The sequence below is a fragment of the Coprinopsis cinerea genome (assembly GCF_000182895.1).
Source record: "Coprinopsis cinerea okayama7#130 chromosome 2 map unlocalized cont3.2, whole genome shotgun sequence".
Taxonomy (NCBI): Eukaryota; Fungi; Basidiomycota; class Agaricomycetes; order Agaricales; family Psathyrellaceae; genus Coprinopsis; species Coprinopsis cinerea.
This window is the reverse complement of record NW_003307543.1, coordinates 1,013,400-1,031,463: the sequence shown is the minus strand read 5'-3', so window position 1 is coordinate 1,031,463 and position 18,064 is coordinate 1,013,400. Positions and strand designations below refer to the sequence as shown.

At 51.1% G+C, this 18,064-nt stretch overlaps 9 protein-coding genes and 2 non-coding genes across 11 annotated transcripts; 6 read left to right on the top strand and 5 right to left on the bottom strand.

The window, feature by feature from the left end:
• Nucleotides 1-231: 231 nt before the first annotated feature.
• On the bottom strand, nt 232-2,993 carry CC1G_01135 (hypothetical protein; the record flags this gene model as incomplete). Its single annotated transcript, XM_001833021.1, has 5 exons — nt 232-1,573; nt 1,630-2,354; nt 2,423-2,543; nt 2,596-2,819; nt 2,874-2,993. 5 exons carry the CDS (start codon nt 2,991-2,993, stop codon nt 232-234), a joined length of 2,532 nt encoding a protein of 843 aa, XP_001833073.1.
• Nucleotides 2,994-3,384: 391 nt separating this feature from the next.
• Nucleotides 3,385-4,549, bottom strand: CC1G_01134 (hypothetical protein; the record flags this gene model as incomplete). The annotated part of the gene is made up of 4 exons (XM_001833020.2): nt 3,385-3,803; nt 3,858-3,982; nt 4,033-4,364; nt 4,424-4,549. 4 exons carry the CDS (start codon nt 4,547-4,549, stop codon nt 3,385-3,387), a joined length of 1,002 nt encoding a protein of 333 aa, XP_001833072.2.
• Nucleotides 4,550-5,009: 460 nt separating this feature from the next.
• On the top strand, nt 5,010-6,390 carry CC1G_01133 (DNA-(apurinic or apyrimidinic site) lyase; the record flags this gene model as incomplete). The annotated part of the gene is made up of 8 exons (XM_001833019.2): nt 5,010-5,273; nt 5,334-5,393; nt 5,451-5,532; nt 5,584-5,735; nt 5,790-5,904; nt 6,045-6,173; nt 6,230-6,267; nt 6,316-6,390. 8 exons carry the CDS (start codon nt 5,010-5,012, stop codon nt 6,388-6,390), a joined length of 915 nt encoding a protein of 304 aa, XP_001833071.2.
• A 150-nt stretch (nt 6,391-6,540) lies between these two features.
• CC1G_20024 lies at nt 6,541-6,630 on the top strand. The gene has a single exon. It is a non-coding gene; the product is annotated as a tRNA-Phe (tRNA).
• Nucleotides 6,631-6,853: 223 nt separating this feature from the next.
• On the top strand, nt 6,854-6,944 carry CC1G_20023. The gene has a single exon. It is a non-coding gene; the product is annotated as a tRNA-Phe (tRNA).
• A 79-nt stretch (nt 6,945-7,023) lies between these two features.
• Nucleotides 7,024-8,469, bottom strand: CC1G_01132 (hypothetical protein; the record flags this gene model as incomplete). Its single annotated transcript, XM_001833018.2, has 7 exons — nt 7,024-7,206; nt 7,261-7,374; nt 7,434-7,701; nt 7,755-7,809; nt 7,865-7,952; nt 8,007-8,278; nt 8,334-8,469. The coding sequence occupies 7 exons, from the start codon at nt 8,467-8,469 to the stop codon at nt 7,117-7,119; spliced, it is 1,023 nt and encodes a 340-aa protein (XP_001833070.1). The 3' UTR covers nt 7,024-7,116.
• Nucleotides 8,470-8,843: 374 nt separating this feature from the next.
• On the top strand, nt 8,844-9,434 carry CC1G_01131 (hypothetical protein). The gene is made up of 4 exons (XM_001833017.2): nt 8,844-8,854; nt 8,917-8,998; nt 9,052-9,201; nt 9,261-9,434. Exons 2-4 carry the CDS (start codon nt 8,945-8,947, stop codon nt 9,312-9,314), a joined length of 258 nt encoding a protein of 85 aa, XP_001833069.1. The 5' UTR covers nt 8,844-8,854; nt 8,917-8,944; the 3' UTR covers nt 9,315-9,434.
• A 184-nt stretch (nt 9,435-9,618) lies between these two features.
• Nucleotides 9,619-11,272, top strand: CC1G_01130 (hypothetical protein; the record flags this gene model as incomplete). The annotated part of the gene is made up of 5 exons (XM_001833016.2): nt 9,619-9,936; nt 10,013-10,456; nt 10,508-10,644; nt 10,698-10,866; nt 10,922-11,272. 5 exons carry the CDS (start codon nt 9,619-9,621, stop codon nt 11,270-11,272), a joined length of 1,419 nt encoding a protein of 472 aa, XP_001833068.2.
• Nucleotides 11,273-13,719: 2,447 nt separating this feature from the next.
• CC1G_01128 (hypothetical protein) lies at nt 13,720-14,082 on the top strand (the record flags this gene model as incomplete). Its single annotated transcript, XM_001833014.2, has 1 exon — nt 13,720-14,082. The coding sequence occupies one exon, from the start codon at nt 13,720-13,722 to the stop codon at nt 14,080-14,082; it is 363 nt and encodes a 120-aa protein (XP_001833066.2).
• A 475-nt stretch (nt 14,083-14,557) lies between these two features.
• Nucleotides 14,558-16,028, bottom strand: CC1G_01127 (hypothetical protein; the record flags this gene model as incomplete). The annotated part of the gene is made up of 7 exons (XM_001833013.2): nt 14,558-14,823; nt 14,890-15,275; nt 15,337-15,373; nt 15,432-15,498; nt 15,558-15,747; nt 15,806-15,872; nt 15,933-16,028. The coding sequence occupies 7 exons, from the start codon at nt 16,026-16,028 to the stop codon at nt 14,635-14,637; spliced, it is 1,032 nt and encodes a 343-aa protein (XP_001833065.2). The 3' UTR covers nt 14,558-14,634.
• Nucleotides 16,029-16,495: 467 nt separating this feature from the next.
• CC1G_01126 (hypothetical protein) lies at nt 16,496-17,854 on the bottom strand (the record flags this gene model as incomplete). Its single annotated transcript, XM_001833012.2, has 8 exons — nt 16,496-16,765; nt 16,816-17,138; nt 17,187-17,229; nt 17,275-17,329; nt 17,392-17,436; nt 17,493-17,631; nt 17,691-17,760; nt 17,816-17,854. 8 exons carry the CDS (start codon nt 17,852-17,854, stop codon nt 16,496-16,498), a joined length of 984 nt encoding a protein of 327 aa, XP_001833064.2.
• Nucleotides 17,855-18,064: the final 210 nt, after the last annotated feature.

The window sequence follows — 18,064 nt, the reverse complement described above, 5'->3', positions numbered from 1 at the left end:
TCGCATAATCCTCTTCTTATTGCCACTCATTCTCGCATTAACATTGGGCGAATTCTTCCGTTCGTATAGGGCTTTCTGGCGACGTGCTTTCTCATTTATCCAATCCCACTAGTACTCCTCTGTTTCACCTCTCTTCTAAAAAAACAAAAACGCTGGCGAAAAAAGATCATCCTGGTATCAGACAGTACAGATATTCAAGAACTATAGTACAGTGTAAACTGTCTCCACCAATCACTCCACATCTGGTGGAGAACTTAACAACATAGACGCCCTCGTGCCAGCGGGAGGTTGATAGGGCGACTGTTTCATCTCCTCCGTCTTTCGTCGCTTGTATGCAGACGCCTTGGTTCCTTCCAATGGAAAGGATTCTTCACTCGAATTGGCCGAGTCTCTTCTGAGAGTCCCCTTCCGAAAGGGTGACCTTGGTGTTTGGAATCCCTCGTTCCGGGAAACTGGCTTCCTAGCTATAGTAGCCAGGGGGAAAATCGACGAAGCTTTCGGGCTGGCAACTTCACCGAGGCCGCCCAGTTTCCCAGGCATGGAATACCGAGGAACAGCAGCGGTGTTGGCGGTGACAGCAGGCCCGAAACCAGCCAGTACATCTCGAATTTTGCTGCGACTCGATTTGATTGGGATTGGTCCAGGCTCTCGAAGCTTCGAGGCAGAGTTGTGAGCGACGCGGGAAACGGCCCGAGATCGAAGGGGTGGCTTTGGTGGAGATGCCTTAATTCCCAACTGACTCGACATCTGCAAGTCGTCGCTTTCCATTGACAGTGATCGGGGTTTAGCTGGGGGCTGGTCATCGATACCCTCGAAATCGTAGAGGTTAGCCGCTGGGGCAGAATAGTCCTCTTGATTGGTGATCATTTGGAAGACGTTCTCTTCGTCGCGCAAGGTTTCCCGGGGCAACCCATCGTCGAAGTTACCTTCGCCTTGCTCTTCAGTTTGGTCTTCCTCGAGGGGTTCGAGCTGTGGCGAGGGTTGACGAGCAGAAGCTTTGCTTTTGCCTTTTCGGACCTTGGTGGTTGCAGGTAAACTTTGGAAATGCTCTGGTTCGACGGACTGAGAACGTGAACGCGTCACACGAGTCGTCGAAGGAGGTTGTGCCCGTGCAGCCTTTCTTGCGGCTTGGCGACGAGGGCGGGATGGGGACGGGTCGGCTGCTGGCGGAGGAGGAGAAATGTGTACAGGTTGCTGTTTAACAGGACTGGAGGTCACTAATTGACTGGCGACAGAGAGTCTTGTAATCCTGGATATATTGAAGGGCGAGTCTGTTGGAAAAAATTCGTCGTCGTCGTCGAGATCAATGATTTCAGCCTGAAGTTGCTCTGGATTCTCGTCTTCTATGCTGAGGGCGTGGTCCTGATCTTCGTCTTCATCACCTACGTCATGACCCTCATCCTTGCGGGAAGTATTTGAGGTCGTGCCAACCAGAGTGCTCTGGTGAGATATAGGCTGAACCGGTGCCGGGGCAGATGATTTGTCCGCATCTAAGTCTAGAAATTCAGGGAAGTCGACTGCAGTCACCTCGGCGTCATGCCCGCCTTCGAATTCTTCGTCGTCTTCAGACACCCTGTACAATGGATTGTCAGACTCGTCCACCGATCGGCAAATGTGATCAATACTAACTGCGAGCCCTCTGAATCTGAACCAGACATGCTAGAGCTACTTGGTTCAGGATCGGTCGGGCGGCCACGGGCGCTTCTTGCGGGGCGTTTACCAGAAGGAATAGAACGCCCCGAGCGATCGGCATCCACGCGTTGACGCTTTGCAGGAGGGCCATCGCCCAAGTCGCTGGGCCTACTTCTAGGTTGACCTGCCTGGCTCGGTCCATCTCGGGCGATGCCTCGAGGACTCTGCGCTGCCTTCTTGCTTGCGTCATTGCTTCGCGCCAGTTCGCGCTGGCCGGAAGAGTCTGTATGTTTGCGCCCACCGCCGGACTGCGCATCGTCACGTCGTGTTTGCGGTGACCGTGAACCATTGCCCTCCTCGTCTTCTGGAGGCGGTTGGTCGTCTCCAAAGCCATTATCCCCATCGTTTTCAGCTTGTCCACCTTCAAATCCGCCAGTGCCATCTTCATCCCCGCCTCGATCTCCTTGCCCACCTTCATCGTCGTTGTCGTTGTCATTGTCATCACCATCATCTTCACTGCCTTCGTAGTCCTCGTCCTTGAAAAAACCTCCTGCCTTGCTGTACGCCCTGCTTCTTTGGTAATGGTGGATTCTCTCCGGGTTGACGAGAGGTATCATCGCTTCAATTAGTTCGTCCATTTTAGCCCTGTTCTTGTTGTATCTGTTCTTCCAGGCTTCAGGGGTGTGATTTGATGCCCATTTAGAATCATCGTCCACTTCGGCCTACAGGGAAATCAGTGCAAAGGAACCAGTCAGAGGTTACAAATAGCTCGGAACACAAAACAACGTACAGCATCACATAAATCTTGGTAAAGTCCAAGTGCCATTCGACCCCCAAGTTCAGCATTGGGTACCATGTAAGCAATGTACCTCGCTAATTGTTCATCCTCCCTCTTCGTGAACGGTGTACGTCTGTGACGATGTCAGTGTCAACAGAATCTTCTCCAAGGCATGAAGTGCATACCCTCCAGGCCTTCCAGACATTCCTTTGACGAGGCTTTGCTGCTCTGTAAGCTGACCACGAGCGATGCTTGACTCAATCATGCTCGCATGTTGGACCTTGAGATTTCGCGTCGCTGCACTGTCCCTGATCCTGAACATTGCCTGCTTTGCGGCACGATCTGTACCGCTCCGTACGAGTCCATAATCGGCTCCTTCAGCAGTTTTGACAACCCTCCCACCATGCCTCTTTAAAACTCGTCAGCCACATGATAAAACAGAATTACATGGTCCCAGTTTCACCCTTATATCGTCGGTTAATTTCCGTTTGACGGCGGGACTGAATTGGTCGACAAAGTAAAAGTGGATGGGATAGTTTGTATCTTTGGCGCGGAATATCTGCGGTGGATCTTTGGTCGGCATTTCAAGTGGGTGAAGAAGGTGGTGTCCCAGGGATGGTTCAAGTCAAGTGTCAAGTCAAGAAACAAGGATGTCCTCAGAGACCAGAGCGCGGGAAAGTCGCGACGCGGTAGGCATATCACGTGGCCGCACCATAGGGGCTGCACCGTTAGAGGAATTAGCGCTCAGGTTACATAGGCTTAAATCTGGTATATTATGATGGACACAGTCCAATGACACTGTACAGATAAGACAGGGGAAATAGATATAAAAGGAAGCGATTGTTCGACAGCAACCAGACAGCAGGAAAGCAAAGATAGCGAGGTGATAACGATGCGAGAGCATAGGAACGAAAACATAAAACAGGCACTCGAGAGCATAGAACAAAACACTAGAGGAAAGCGGATATAGCAATTCAACTGAAGGATCGTTCATAACGGTCGTCATCATCATCAGAAAGCGTAGACGTTTCGCTGGAGTTGGAGGATGGGAGAAATGAGTTGTGATTCGTGGTGGAGATAGCTCTTTGTGACCGCGGAAAGATGACGACACCTTGCGAAGGGAGGGAAGGGGCGTCCTTCCAGCTCGCCACTCGCTTGATGTCTCCAGATGTTCTGCGAGTAGCGAAAGCTCCTTGGTCATGAATTGAGATAGGTTCCGTGAGTCGAGGACGATTGTATTCCAGGCGGGGCTTCTTGGGTGGGCTGGGGCTAGGCGTAGCCAAAACAGCCGCCAGGGTTGCAGGTGGTAAGCTGGATACACGGCGCTTTTCACCCAATTTCGGGGCCATGCGCTGTTTTACGTCAGGCGCAATACCCTGCGACTCCAAGAATTCTAAATGAGTGCATTAGATGCTGCAAATATATTTCAAGCAGACACCGAGTATACCTGCCGACCGATAACGAAAGACAAAAGAGACGTATGTCGAAGGCTTTTCGGATTCGGGATCATCGTAGGGCACGACGGACCATGTCGAATGGTACTGCAGAGTTGTGCTTCGTTCTTGACCAAAGCTGGGTCGGGTAGTCAGGACAAATTGTATTGCGCAGAGCTTATGACGTACCCCACGCAGAGATCGCCGACCTTCTTCTTTCCCGAAGCCGCAACGTCGCCAACAGGTCGTACCGGGTTGGATGGACGAGCCGCAACGCGCTTTACACGCTTGATTTTCACGACTATCGTCCCGGCGTCCTTGTTACTCTCCGCACTGTCTTCTTCCTGAGGAACCTTGGTGAAGACAAATGGTTTTTCCGTCATATGAGAGGAACGAAGCCCTGATCTTGAAGAAACTCCTTCTCCAAACAAAAAGCGTCCCGGTACAGCGAGCCCGTCCAACAGAATGAAAGAACAAGTATCAACCTTGCCGCCATGGTCTTGCCACCACACAGTGAAGGACTGCAGACAGAGCAACGTCAGACTTCATTCCTTCCCGTAATCCAATCATTATCACACACCTGCCCTTCTTCACCAGGGATCCAACATGATACTCGGTGGGAGCTTTCGTCCACGGCGACAAGGTACTCGGGGAGGGGTTCGTCGTCTACCGTTATCCACGCAGAGAAACCGCGATGTGTGAGCATTCAAAAATGATGTCTTGAAGGTTTGGCGCAGTTGCCAAAGGCAATTCTACTAAACCGTTGGGACCAAACTGTCGATGCAAATGAGTCGGACTCAATCCCGGTCCTTCGTCATAAATGGTAGCCTAAAAATGAGTGTCAGAGCTATCTCACAGAAGTCAGCTCTTCATTGCGATATAGGCTACACGTCAACTCACTAGAGAACGTATGGAGAAATTGTGCATTACCGGCTTGAAATGAGAAAAAGCTAAGGCCAAACAGTTGGCACTGAGCACAAGTTCAACTTTTCTGATCGGACTCTGCCGAAATGGAAGGTGTTGCCCCTTTCGTCCGAGTCCCGCGGTTAATCTCACGTGGTATCAAAGTCGCCTTGATGGTCCTTCGTTTCTTGCCTTCGCGTTTCTTTGGCCTAGTTCGCGTTATAACCACGTCAAGAGGTTTTGTACACTTGAATTTGACCGCAATGCCGCCCAAGTCTCTTTCTCGCTCTGCAACCAAGCGGAAAGTTGAAGATCGTGACACAGACACGGACGACGCTGAATCACAACCCACTTCATCCAAACTCACCAAGAAACCCAAGAAAACCGGGACTCTAGACTCTCTCCCCCATAACGGACAGCCCACAAACAAAACTCTGCCTGTAAACATTGAGTTTGAGAAGCCTGACGAAGGCACGTTGAGGATCGCTACGTGGAATGTCTGTGGTCTCGCCGCCAGCATGAGAAAGGTACGTGGTCGAAGCTTCAACATTCAAAGTGACAAACGGAGCGAGCATTAAATCACCTAGGGCTTCAAGTACTACGTTGAGGCTGAAGATGCCGATATCCTGGTTCTGACCGAAACAAAAGTATGTCAAGCTCGAAGTTCGAGTTCAGTTTGTCATCTCATCCTTGGTATCTGTCAGGTCAATGATATTCCTGCGGATCCTGCCTTGAAGTCGCGTTACCCTCATCAGTATTGGTCTATATCCGACAAAAAGACATATGGTCAGGCTTGAACGCTATGGCAATTTAGCTCTGTGCTGACTCTTGTAATAGCTGGAACTGCAATACTGTCCAAGGTCAAACCTCTGCATGTTGACTACAAACTACCCGGACACCCCAATCCCAAGGGGCGCATTCTAACTCTCGAATTTGAAAATGCGTACTTGATTGGGACGTATGTTGTGAACGCCGGCCAAGAGCTCAAGGTGCGTTGCCCCTCAATCGACCGCCCCGTTCCACCGCTGACCTTGGTTCGACAGACCATGGACGCGAAAAAGGAATGGCAAACCCATTTTGAGGCCTATATCCGCGAACTGGACAAAAAAAAGCCAGTTATATGGACTGGGGACTTGAACGTCGCACCAACGGAGAAAGGTATGTCAGGATTGACTGCCCAAATGCGGAGGAATCACGGTCCTCTTCGTCAGATTTGCAAAATTCCAAGAAAGCTTGGAACAAACAACCAGGGTACACTGAAATTGAGACAACCGCGTTCAAGAAGATCCTTGCCTCAGAAGACGATCCTGAAAGGCCTCAATTTGTTGACGTGTGGCGGAAATTGCATCCCGATCTTCAGCACTACACATATTGGAGCTACCGCTTCCAAAGCCGTGAAAAGGGCAATGGCTGGCGGCTTGATATGTGTAGGTCTTATTCTATCATGGGAGATCACATGTACTTACTATTCTATCATCGTCAGTTGTCTTGAGCACCAAACTCGTGGACAGAGTGAAGAAGGTACTCGTTTCCTGGGATATACTTGGCAAAGGCTAACCTTCCTTCCAGTGTGAGATTAGAGACGAGATATACGGGGCATCTGATCATGTCCCTCTTATCATGGATATCGAGAACATTCTGTGAACGCAATCATACCTTGTCGCCCCGAGCGAACTCCGTTTTGTTGACTTTCGGGCCGAGCTACAGCGATTGTCTTTCTGCCCGGTTGGCCTGCATAGCTTGTCTCTCGGACGTGGGACGTTTGGCAACGTTAGGCATTTGGCTATTTCGCATGGGGGCATAGCTCAGTTGGGAGAGCAGTAGACTGAAGCACGAAGCACTTGTGTATTCTAAAGGTCCCGCGTTCAATCCGCGGTGCCCCCATTCTATTCCTTTAATCATGGAATTTTTGCTTTTTTACTTCTTGTGACAGTTCTTCACTTCCTTTCCAAGTCTCGGTACCATTGGCATTATTGCTGATTATTATCAAGGCCCCTGTTTGACCAATTACTTACTTGTTCCGGTTCTTAGAGTCACCTTCCCTTCAAGCGATCGTTGGGATTGCGACAACGACCCGACCATTGGCAGAGGGGCGCAGTCATTCATCGGGGGCATAGCTCAGTTGGGAGAGCAGTAGACTGAAGCAATTCGCAAGAGTTGTATTCTAAAGGTCCCGCGTTCAATCCGCGGTGCCCCCAAGCTTCTGTTTTGCTTTTAGTAGCCTCAGGTCTTGCCAGACGACATCCAGCACTACCGATACATCGGAGAACCGTCGGCTAAGTTTTCTACAGGTTGCATTACATACTTCATTCGCCGATGAATTGTGGTACATTTACATTGCATGACCTTCCTCGATGCTACGATGAATATTCATTTGGTATACTCTCCGAAACGAACATGCCCCGTTTGTTCTGCATGTGCTCTTGCTTCCTTCTCTCCCTTCAAGCCTTGTCCGCACACCTAATAAAGCATCGTCAATTATCAGGACCTCCAAGACGTTGCGGACAGCGGCACCTCGCATTTCAAGTCGAAGGTTGCAGTGTTGGTATATGCCTTCTTCGCTCGTAGAGCATCTGCTAGTTTCTTTGCTGCGACAATGATAGCATCGTCATCGTCTTTCCCGGGTTTCTGTCAGAGTGAACCTTAACGCCCATCTATTGATCGAAAGCTGAATCGCAGACACTCACGACAGGGAATAACTTCTGGTGCCACTCGTCCGGTGCTTCCTCCATAGGCGAGAACGAGATGGCGTCGTAATGAATACCGGAATAAATGACAAAACACCTGCTGAGTTCACCAGGTGCTTCAGGAGGGGAGAATTTGTCGATGCGTCCTGTTTCGACGTCGATACTGGCGATTTCGGTGTTGTAGTGCTTGGCTAGGATGCTTAGCTCGATGGCTCCTCCCCATGAAGTTGGCTTGGAAATGGTGTCGATGTACCGGGAAGGGGGCATGCTGAGGTAGACAACCGTCAATGGGAAGACAGAATGCCGGCGGGGAAAGCATACCCGAGGATAGCTTCGTTCCACGTCTCTGGGTCGGCTTTGATTCCGTCCACAACGGCTGGGCAGGACGACCTCTCAGTTCGGACACTTGCACCCAAGACGAACACACACACCTCTACGTAGCTTCTGAGCATTCGATATCGACCCCTCAAATATCAGAGCCAGTGAAGAGAATAAACATGAATTGTCATCTGGTACGACCTGTAATAGAGATGAAGTTACGAATGGTACCACCACGTCCGAATAGTCACTCACCCGATGAATGAGATATCCGCCATCGACTTGGACAGTTTCTGGTCCACTCTTCTTCGAGGGTCCGTTTATTGATGCAGTCTGTGATTGTCGTGGAGGGCTTGTTGGGACAGCAGCAGCAGCCCTCGGTGGTGGAGAGGCTGCGGCAGAAGTCCCTCTCGCAGACGACTCCACGGCTCCTTGTACGATCAGTTGCTCCCCAGACTTCAAATCCAAGCTTGAGATAGGTAGCTCGGGTACTAGCGTTAGCGAGCGAGGTGGGTATCCTGACTTGACTATTCGCAAAGCAACTTCAGTTCATCGTCCTGATAGCTTGGACAGTGCACGCACGGCTTTGTCTTGACGGCAGGATATCCGAGGCCTTGTAGATCTCTTGCTGGAGGTCTCCAACTGTGTAGCTGTCATTATCCAGAGGGACTTGGATGGTGCAGACGCCCCCTGGGTGCCTTACACGAATGGGTGCCATTGCCGCTATGTGGTCCAAGTGAACCGCGACTCGATCAGAGAGATCGCGATACTCTCCTGCATGCGTCATCTGTATGTCCTTATTTGGGAAACTCCTCCAGGCCCGGAGCCGGCAAGTCCCCTCTCGTGTAGATGTGATATCACTGACATCGAGAGTGGACTCGGAAGCTCAGGCGGATGTGAACTCTGACTGCGGACTCCATTGAGACCCCAGGCTGAACTGATGATCTTGTTGTTTGGGCCCGATCCGCGGTGGGTTTGCGTCGTCATTTTCGAAATGGGAGCGTCACCATACGTCACCAAAATATCGATGAATCTGGGGTATTTAAACCTCTTCGAATTCATCCAATAGTCCTCATCAACCTCTTCCGATTTCTTTTACCAAGGTTGGTACCAACATACCCTGTCGGCCTCTCGGTTGTCGTTTAACTCAACCCTTCATTTATAGCCAACTTAAAGCAACTATCTCTATCGCAATGTCTGATACTGGCCGTCAATCCTTCACCGACAAGATGGGCTCCACTATGAAGGTATGTCCTTCCACACAACGACGAAGCCTCGAGTCTTGACGCCATAGTCGTAGCCCGACTCCCAGAAGTCCACCATGGAACGCACTGGTGACCGCATGAAAGGCACCATGGACTCTGCTGCCTCGAGCATGCAACCCAACAGCCAGAAGTCCACTGGCCAGCAGATGGGCGACACCATGAGCTCCAACTCTAACCAGAACCAGGTGAACATCTTAAGAGAACGTCAATGCTGGGAGGCTCTTCTGATACGATTGATCCTTAGGATTCCATGATGGACAAGGCCAAGAATGCCATGGGCCTTGGTGACTCGAAGTAAACGAAGGAGATGTATAACTTGTATAATCCCCATGTACCACCACCAATCGTTCAATAGTCCCGATGTGTAACAGTATACTCTGTGATACCTGATAATCTATATCGTCATGTGTCTATGGTATTTTTGAAAGAGGCTGTTAAGGACTAAAAAGAACCTCGGTATGAGGAGTAACGACGCTGTCTCGAGACCGCCTGGTATTCAATCCCGAGTCGGAGCGTCAGAGAAGTGTCAATCACGTGATTAGACGCGCCTTGGACAGGGCTGGCTCCGGAGCACGCGGGCGGGTTACGCTGCCACAACGTCCATGGCTTCGACACCGAGCACACCTTCATCCTCATCCCAGGTTCTGTCCTTTCCACCGTTTAATTCGACGTCGACGTCACGACTTCAATCTCTATACTCAGACCTCTCGAGGAAGAAGCATTCGGATCCAGCTTCTTTTCAGGCCGATGTCGTGTGGTGGAAGAAGGCTCTTGAGACCATAGTGAGCACTGGTCTCCAGGATGGCGATGAAAGCACAAGCAACTCGTCGAAAAGACTGATTCTGCAGGCCAATGCATCTCTTATGGACCTGGTTAAAGTTCCAAAGGTCGGGAAGCCGCTGGCATTAGGCTCCGTGCTCGTAAGTTTTCCGTTCCGTCCTCAGTCATGGGGCTATTGCACCAGCAGACGCTAACCTGTCCTTCGGACTAGCGAAGGCTGAATTACATGCATCTAACACTTTCATTCCGATAACCGACTTTATCAACATGAAAGCTTCACTTTACGCGACAAGCTCGTTACCTGTCCGGATTGCTTCCTATGTAATTGGCAGGCCGTTGTGGTGGGCTCTGGAAACAGCAGGCATTGTGGGCGACGAGGGCATCCTTGGGTCAAGCATGAGGGAAAGGAACAGAGGCACTGCGTGGTACGGGGAATACGTCCTGGTGCCCCTGGTAGAGAAGGCCGGGAATGCGATCATCCAGATGCAGGAAGAGGCGGGGGCTGGTCCAGCAGATGCCTTGTACAGTTGGTCAGGCTTCAGCAAGACCTTTGCTAGTGCTATAGAAGGAGGATCCCAAGACCAGCTGCATAAAGACGACGTGAAGGTGTTGTTGAAGTTCCTTGAAAGGGATCGGGGTGTTTTGGTCTATGACAAAAATGTGAGCCATTTGCCGTATTCCCTTCATTTGGTCCTTATGTCTTTTGCATAGGTAATAAAGTTTGTCGACCCCAGTGGGCCTTCAGAGGAACGAACAATCACAGCAGTCGACCGGGGTGTGTTAGAACTCAAGAATGCCGTAGAGTCTGTTCGTACTCAAATAGACGCGCTCCAACGTAAGATGGACAGGTGTGTACAATCACCATTAATCTGGCCCTGTCTCTCATTGTCTTCTGTTGCAGGTGTACGAGGGATGCATCAGCAGCATTGAGGCAAGACCGCAAAGCTATCGCTCTGAACCATATACGGTTACGGAAGCAGCTTCAAGAACTCCTAACTAAACGACTCAGCTCTTTGAGTACGCTCGAGAGTACATTGCTGACTGTCGAAGCCTCCATGGGTGACATCGAGGTAATTGTATTCATTCGCATCCGATCTATCCGGAAGTTTACGCTTCCTTCTACAGATCATGAACTCATACGAGGCCTCCACCGCTACATTGAAATCTATCCTCACACATCCCTCGTTACAGCGCGAGAACATCGACAAGACATTAGAGGCTCTTGCAGAAGCTAATGCCGATGCTCGCGAGGTCAATGAGGCTGTCCAGATTGGAGGCGACGTCGCTGTGGGCGCTGCTACGGACGACGATGTGGAAGAGGAATATGAAGCTTTATTGCGGGAAATGGAGACCATCGAGATCGACGAGAAGTTTCTGGAGTCTCGACGGAGATTGCAGGAATCTGAAGCACCTCAGCATCGTCCTGTGTCTCAACAGCAGGGAAAACAAGAGAGGACGCCTGTTCTGGCTGCTTAAGGGGCTCCGTTTCTTGTCATGGTCCGTGCCATGCTATGACTGTTATGTATATTATGACTTTACGATCCACAGTGACATTCAGTAGACTCGGCGCATATGCTACATAGATCTTCCAATGCTATCATATCCACACTTTCTCAATGTCCCCACCACGGGATTTCTCGACCATTTGCCGAGTCGGATATCTGCGACGATCATCTTTGAGTTTTGCTCCCTAAAACTCGATATTGCGGTATCGACTATTATCGCCCATTGTCGTTCTCGCGTGTGTAACAGCCGTTGAAGCTGAAACACCGGTCAGTTCAGGGAGGAGAGGCGCACTGACGTTCGTTGACATCCCAGAAGAGCTGAAAGATGTGAACGGGGTTGTCGATGCATTTGTTCCAGATGCAGGTATACTGGGGTCAGGCGTCGAGGGGTACATGGAATAGTTGTGCGGCCATGTACTTGGGTCATCGGGGTTCTTGAGCCGCCGTCAAACTATGTCCCGTTACGATCATCAAAAGGCACTCACATATAGCTTCATCGTTTGCGGGGCTGTAGTCGTTGACGTCCGGGGCGGCGGCGAGGTGGTGGTTACGATGGTTGTCCCTGTGAAATGGCTAACAGGAGGAAATCCTGTCCCTCCTGAAGTGTGTGCCATGCTTCTGCCCGTGTCATGAGGATACACCGCGCCCAGAATGTCGATTCTCTCGGCCTCTTGCCGGCGCCTTCGACGACGGCGGAGTAGAAAGAACACGACCAGCCCGGTAATGATTAAGAAGCCAACGCCGCCCGCCACACCACCGACTATTGCACCGATATCCACCGAACCATCTGTCTTTCTGGGTCGAGGAGTCCCAGTCTGTTCACCCTCTGCCGGAGCATTAGAAATGCGATGCAAAAGTATTGGTATTGGTGAATGTGCACCTATCGCTCTCGCTCGTGGCGCAATCCACGCTCCTCCGTCCTATAGGTATATCCAATCAGTTCCTCGTGAGCGGTGAAAGGAAAGGGATTGGCGACCACCTCGTAGACTTGGTCAAACGCCCAGTTTGGTACCACCAAGCCGGCTGGTAAGGGTTCTGGAAATTCTGTGTACGTTGTGCTACAATTGCTTTTGAAAAGGTTCCAACTGTTTCGATAACGATAGACATATCGTTAGCTTGCCCGGAGGAAATGTGCGAGAGCTTACTTTATCCAAGACCGCTGTTGGCAGTGAGCGCAAGCGCTTAGCAAGGAATAGAACACGGTGTTGCATCTGCACGAAGGGGCCTTCCCAGCTTCAGGTCCGAGATAGTTCTGGTCTTGTGGAAGTAGTGGAATGCCGAATACTTAAAGGAGAGTGATGCTCTTAGGCAAACAACGGAAACTGGGAATGCCATGTACTCACCACCGCCCGAACACGTCTTGGCCAGTTCCGCCGCAAGATAACAAGGGCTCTCTCCCTTCGAATTGAACGTCTGGGTCCCCAACTACCGTCAGCGCGAGGTGTCTACTAGATACATTGGAAGCCCGTTCTTACCCATTCCTCTGCGGAGCAGTTCGCCAATGGCACATTGTTACTCATTTTCGCTGTTCAGGGGTGGGGAAGAAGAAGAAGAGGGGGCGAGCGGCCTTAAGGGTCTTCTGGGGAGGTTAACCAAAGGGCACCATTCGGTGAGTTCCATATCAAAGCGTTCATCGATAACGCTGTGCTGAGTGAATCCAGACAAATAAACTCAAGCGCCCGTTCGCTCCAATGTGGTTTCCAGAGGGATGAAAGTTGTAATGAAGAATCTCCTGCGGAGCCGCGATCCATGCGGACAGGTTCCAAAAGCGCTCTAATGAATGAACGGGTGGTCTCCTCAGGGCAACATCCAGCGGAGTGCGGAAATGAGAAACAACATGGCAGGGAGAGGCAGTCGGCAGAGAGCAAACATTGACAGCAAGCTCGACATGCGTGAACTCATGCGATCGACTGCCAAAGGAACTCGGCAATGGGTAGACTCGCAACCAGTACTTTACGCTGGGACCTTTGTTTGCTGTATGTTTGTCGTCAGCCTCATCAGAACAAACATCAAAATCTTACCTTGGAAGGAAGGCGCGCGCAAACAAAAGGTCCCATGCGTAAAGACTGGGACGCTCGAACCAGGTTTCATAGGAACCCCAAAAGCGTGACAACGACTTAGCGAAAATTCGCGTGTCGACGCTCCACCCTCTCTATAGCGGCCAACGACCCGACTCAAAACAACGTATCTCACATGTCACCCTCTATAACGTTATTTCAAATCGATAATGCGATTAAAGACGACTCTAAAAATACATTTTTTTTGAACATTTTAACTTGTGTTCGAGCGGGGTGTATCTGGGTGAGGGGGAGAGGAGGAGGAGGTAGGTTCCATGGATATTATGAGGTGGAGGAGGATAAGGGAATGGATAAGGGTGGTGATACACGATCTGAGGTTGTGGGGGAGGAACGTAATAGAATGGATAAGGGACATATTGCTGTACTGGGATCGGGTGAGGTAGCCGAGGGTAAGTCTGGGCCTGCGGGACTGCCATCAATGTCGAGTAAATACTTGGATGATGAAGATGAAGGTATACCCACGTATGAAGAGCTCGAACGGGTCCTCGAACCAGAATTGGTCAGGATCATGAGGGAGGTGCGAGAAGGGTTGGATGAGGCTGCTTTACCCCGGGTTGCTGATGACGATGTCGCGTATGACATGGACAATATTGGCGGCGATATGGATTCAGAATCCTCAGATTCTGATGATACAGATAGCGTAGATGAAGTTCCCGATGGTATCTTATTTATGGAGGCGACAGGAGAGGAGGGTAGTTCGTAACATGTAATTGAAGTCGTATGTACCGCGTTAATTACAGGCGCGCGCGCGTGGAATTTTCTCAAGTCAAAGTGTGACAGGCGTGACACGCCAAAACCTGGTTGGATCGTCCCAGCCGGTTCACGGAGTGACCCTTGCCATGTGGTCACGTGTGAACCGGCTGGTCGCGAGCCTAGGCAATGGGAAGGCTCCGATAGGGGATGTCATGTGATCTAGTTATAGGCGCGTCTTCAGCTTAGGGGCCGTCGCGGGGAAGCTGAGCGCTGAGATACATGCTCCTCCTTTACAGTTGGACCCACAATGCCTGGCGTTAGTCGGATCTAAGGTGCATCCGAAAGCGAGGCCTGTAATTCCTTCTGCGCTCAATACCTGCGGCGCATCTGGGCTCATATACCAGCGCCCGTGCGAGGTCTCCCACTTGAACGGGGATGCAAAATAATCGAAGAGCGGGGATCACGGCCATCGTGCTCGAGGCGAATTGGTGACCAGGTATCAGCGATAAATAGGCTGAGAGAATCAGACCATACACTGAAATCCCTACATCATATACATGTTTTATACTTCTGCGACTCCAGTATAACCACGAGCCTGGCTAGAGGATACTTGGCTCGGGGGCGCTATCTGGGTGCCAAATTGCGAAGCATTCAAGCTTTCTTGGGATCTTCTCGTCGTAATAGTCGTTTGAATGACAGAAGCAGGCGGAGGTGAAGCCGCTGGGAAATATCCGGTGTCAAAGGAAGTATTCTGTCGCAAAGAACAGGATGAATGGTTAGCACTTCTATCTCTTGGAAGGCGGCCAATAAGACCTACGTAGAAATTAGGGTTCATGGGAGAGACAGCGCCACTTTGGCTGGTCATGGTCATGGGGGGCGGAGAGCTGGGCGGCGGAGAGCTGGCTGCAAGGGGAGCATGGCTGGCGCCGTCGTCTATCACGAAGTCCCGCGGTGGACTGGTTTCGTCCTTCCTCTTTTTGCGGAGCAAGAACCAGAATATGGCCAACCCAAGCGCTACGAGACCCACGAGACCTCCCACAATGCCACCAGCGATAGCGCCTGCGTTCGATTTGCCTGCGCTCTCTGAGCCCTGAGTAGGCTTCGACGTCTGTTCCGAGTTAAAGGTGCTCTGGCTGATTGGAGGTAAGCTTTCAGATGTTGGTGTGTTAGGTGTACTGGATGGTGTTTCTGACTCGGCGGCCTCTAATCATTATGCGATTCGATCAGTACTTGGTACCGGCCCTGCAGAGGAACACGGGCTGACCTTGCCGCGCTCGAGCTGCATTCCATCGCTGCTCCGGCTTCAAGAGATAAATCAGTGCGTAGAATCGTTAAACCAGGTGGGAAGAGAAGACATACCAATTCAGTCACGTTGATATACGCCCATCGAGGAACCACAGTGCCCTCTGGAATCTCATTGGGAAAGCTAGAGACAGGGTGTATGTTAAATCTATAGTCACTGCAGAGAGAACGCAAGGATCATACTCTGCGATTGTGCGGAAGGTTGGTGGGCAGTTGGCTACCCATGTCGTCCAGTTGGCTACTGTCCGTCCTTGACATGCACCACAGGCCGCAGTGAGGGAGTAAACCACGGTGTTACAATTGCAGACATTAGCCCGAGTGGCATTTGGCCCACTATAGTGGGTTCCTTCAGGGATAAGGTCAACCGAGACGACTTGAAGAGAGCAATTAGCCTCGGCGGTGTTCCAGTGAAAGCAAGTTTAGCTACTGACTGGTACCACAGCCCGACTGAAGATACGAAGAAACTAAGCATGGACTTTGGTTTCTGTCGTTAAAAGCCTAAAAGAGGACCCCCCCAATCAGTTGCATGGGGATTTCTATGATTGTGCCACAACGCACCCAGTCGTAGGCATCACTGCAGACGACGTTAGACCTTTGGCCAAGCGCCGACGCGAACAAGGAGAACAAGTAGGCGGCCTTCCAAAGCGAGGACATGGCGGGATCGTCACAGGGCACTGAATAGCGGAGGTAGACTTATCGCGTCCTAGATATTGAAAGGGAAGGCCCACATCTACTAAGTAGATGTTATGGCGATGATGTAGGCGTCGTTTTGAGAGAAGGAACACAGCATCGTCGGCGAAATGAGAAATTGCTGCCGGACCGCATGGATTGGTTTTCGCCCTGGACGGGCGTGCTCGGGGAGCTCAAGGACAAACTTCTAAACCCTCACAGTATCCACCTTTTCTCAAGACACGATAGAACAGTATAGAGATATGCCGGTCAGGAGTCAACAGGCTTCTTTCTCATTGAAAGGTCATAGAGTAGTGTTTTTCGTAGAATCAATAGTGAAGTATAGACAAGTGCAGTAGATAGCCTCTTTAATACTCGTTGCGCGAAATGTTCAGGAGCAAATCCAATTGATAGGTATATTGACGGGGAGCGAAGACCGTAAAGTGAAGTGATCAGAGTTCAGCCACGCCAGTGTACCGCCCTGGAGGTGCCCCCTGGGAGCCTCCTGTCTGGCTAGGCTGTGCATAGCCGCTGTAGACCTGCGAAGGCTGAGGGCCATAGTTGGTCGATCCTGATTGTCCTGTGTGATTCGTTGCGACGAAGCTTCCGTTGTGGGGATACGAATTCGGGAATTGAGGGGGTGGAGGGGAGCCGGCATGCGAACCCGTGTTCTGCGGTGAGAAGTTCTGTTGCGTGGGCCAGGTCGAAGGATCGTTGGGATCCTGAAGTACAGTTAGACAAGAGAAGTCTCAGAGGGAAGAAGCAGACATACGTAGACTTTGGGAACAGGGATCGAGGCTGAGAAGTTGCTTCCGTCAGCGTATTGATTTTGAGCCATGGCCTGCTCAGGCGGAGGAGAGTAGACAGGGGGTGGTGGTGAGTATGGCTGCGGCGTATACATAGACGAAGGCGGGATCTTCGAGTTCCTCTTTCGGCGAATGAGCCAGAAGATCAACAGTCCGAGAAGGGCGAGGAAGACCACGCCTCCGATTACTCCTCCTGCAATAGCGCCTACGTTGGTCTTTCCATCGTCGTCTCCACTGGCATCCGAGGGTCTTGAAGTAGGTTGCCCGACGCCCACGCTCTCAGGACCCCCTTCTATCAGTCAGCATCGCTCGAACGGTTCAAGGCAAATATTCTTACTGGCTGATTGAGCGCGGGTCACATTGAAAATATCTTCTTCCATCTAGAAAAAGTTCAGTTGAGGTGGGAGGTAAAACTATGGCGTTACTTGCTGGAATATCCAGATAAGCCCAGTGGGGCACTGCGATGCCAGAGGGAATAGGCTGGGGGAATCTAGAGGACCTATATGAGAAGACGCCTCTGTTTGAAATATGAAGCAACACACGTCTGGACATAAACCTCTGAGCAATTGGCGTTGTATCGAGACCATCTAAGCAATCGTTTAGTTTTTTTATCGAGCTCTGGTCATCGTCGGGAGAAACATACGAGATGAAGTTTCTGTCCTGACAATCCGCACAAGCGCTCAGCATTGCATAGTACACGGAGCTGCATCGACAAGGTGTAGCCGCTGTGCGAGGTGGTCCCAGATACACATAGGTCTCATCGAGGGGTGGTAGTCGAAAATCTGACGGTGATCATTTAGTTGCCACGTCCAACATGATCGAATTTGAAGACGGAACCCACCACCGCCCACGCAGGCCCCGCCGAGCTGTGAGGCTACGGTGCAAGGGCTCTGGTTGCGGCTGTTGAAAGCCTGCGTGCCACGGTTAGGCTTCTCATGGTGCACATCGCATCCAGCGAAAACTCACCCAGTGACTTTGGCTCACGCAAATTGCAGTACCCGACATGGTGGACTACAGCGTCGGTGACGAACGGGGGTCGACGCTGGGTGCAGGGAGAGACCAGAGTGCGGGGATTGTCCGTTCGACACAAGGCTTGTACCATTCATTTCAAAGGTGATAGCCATCAGGCACCGCCCACACCTGCATTAAGCAATCCTTTGATGCCGCAAACTACACCCGCGTTTAGCGCCCATGAACGTGGCCTCCGTATTCCCC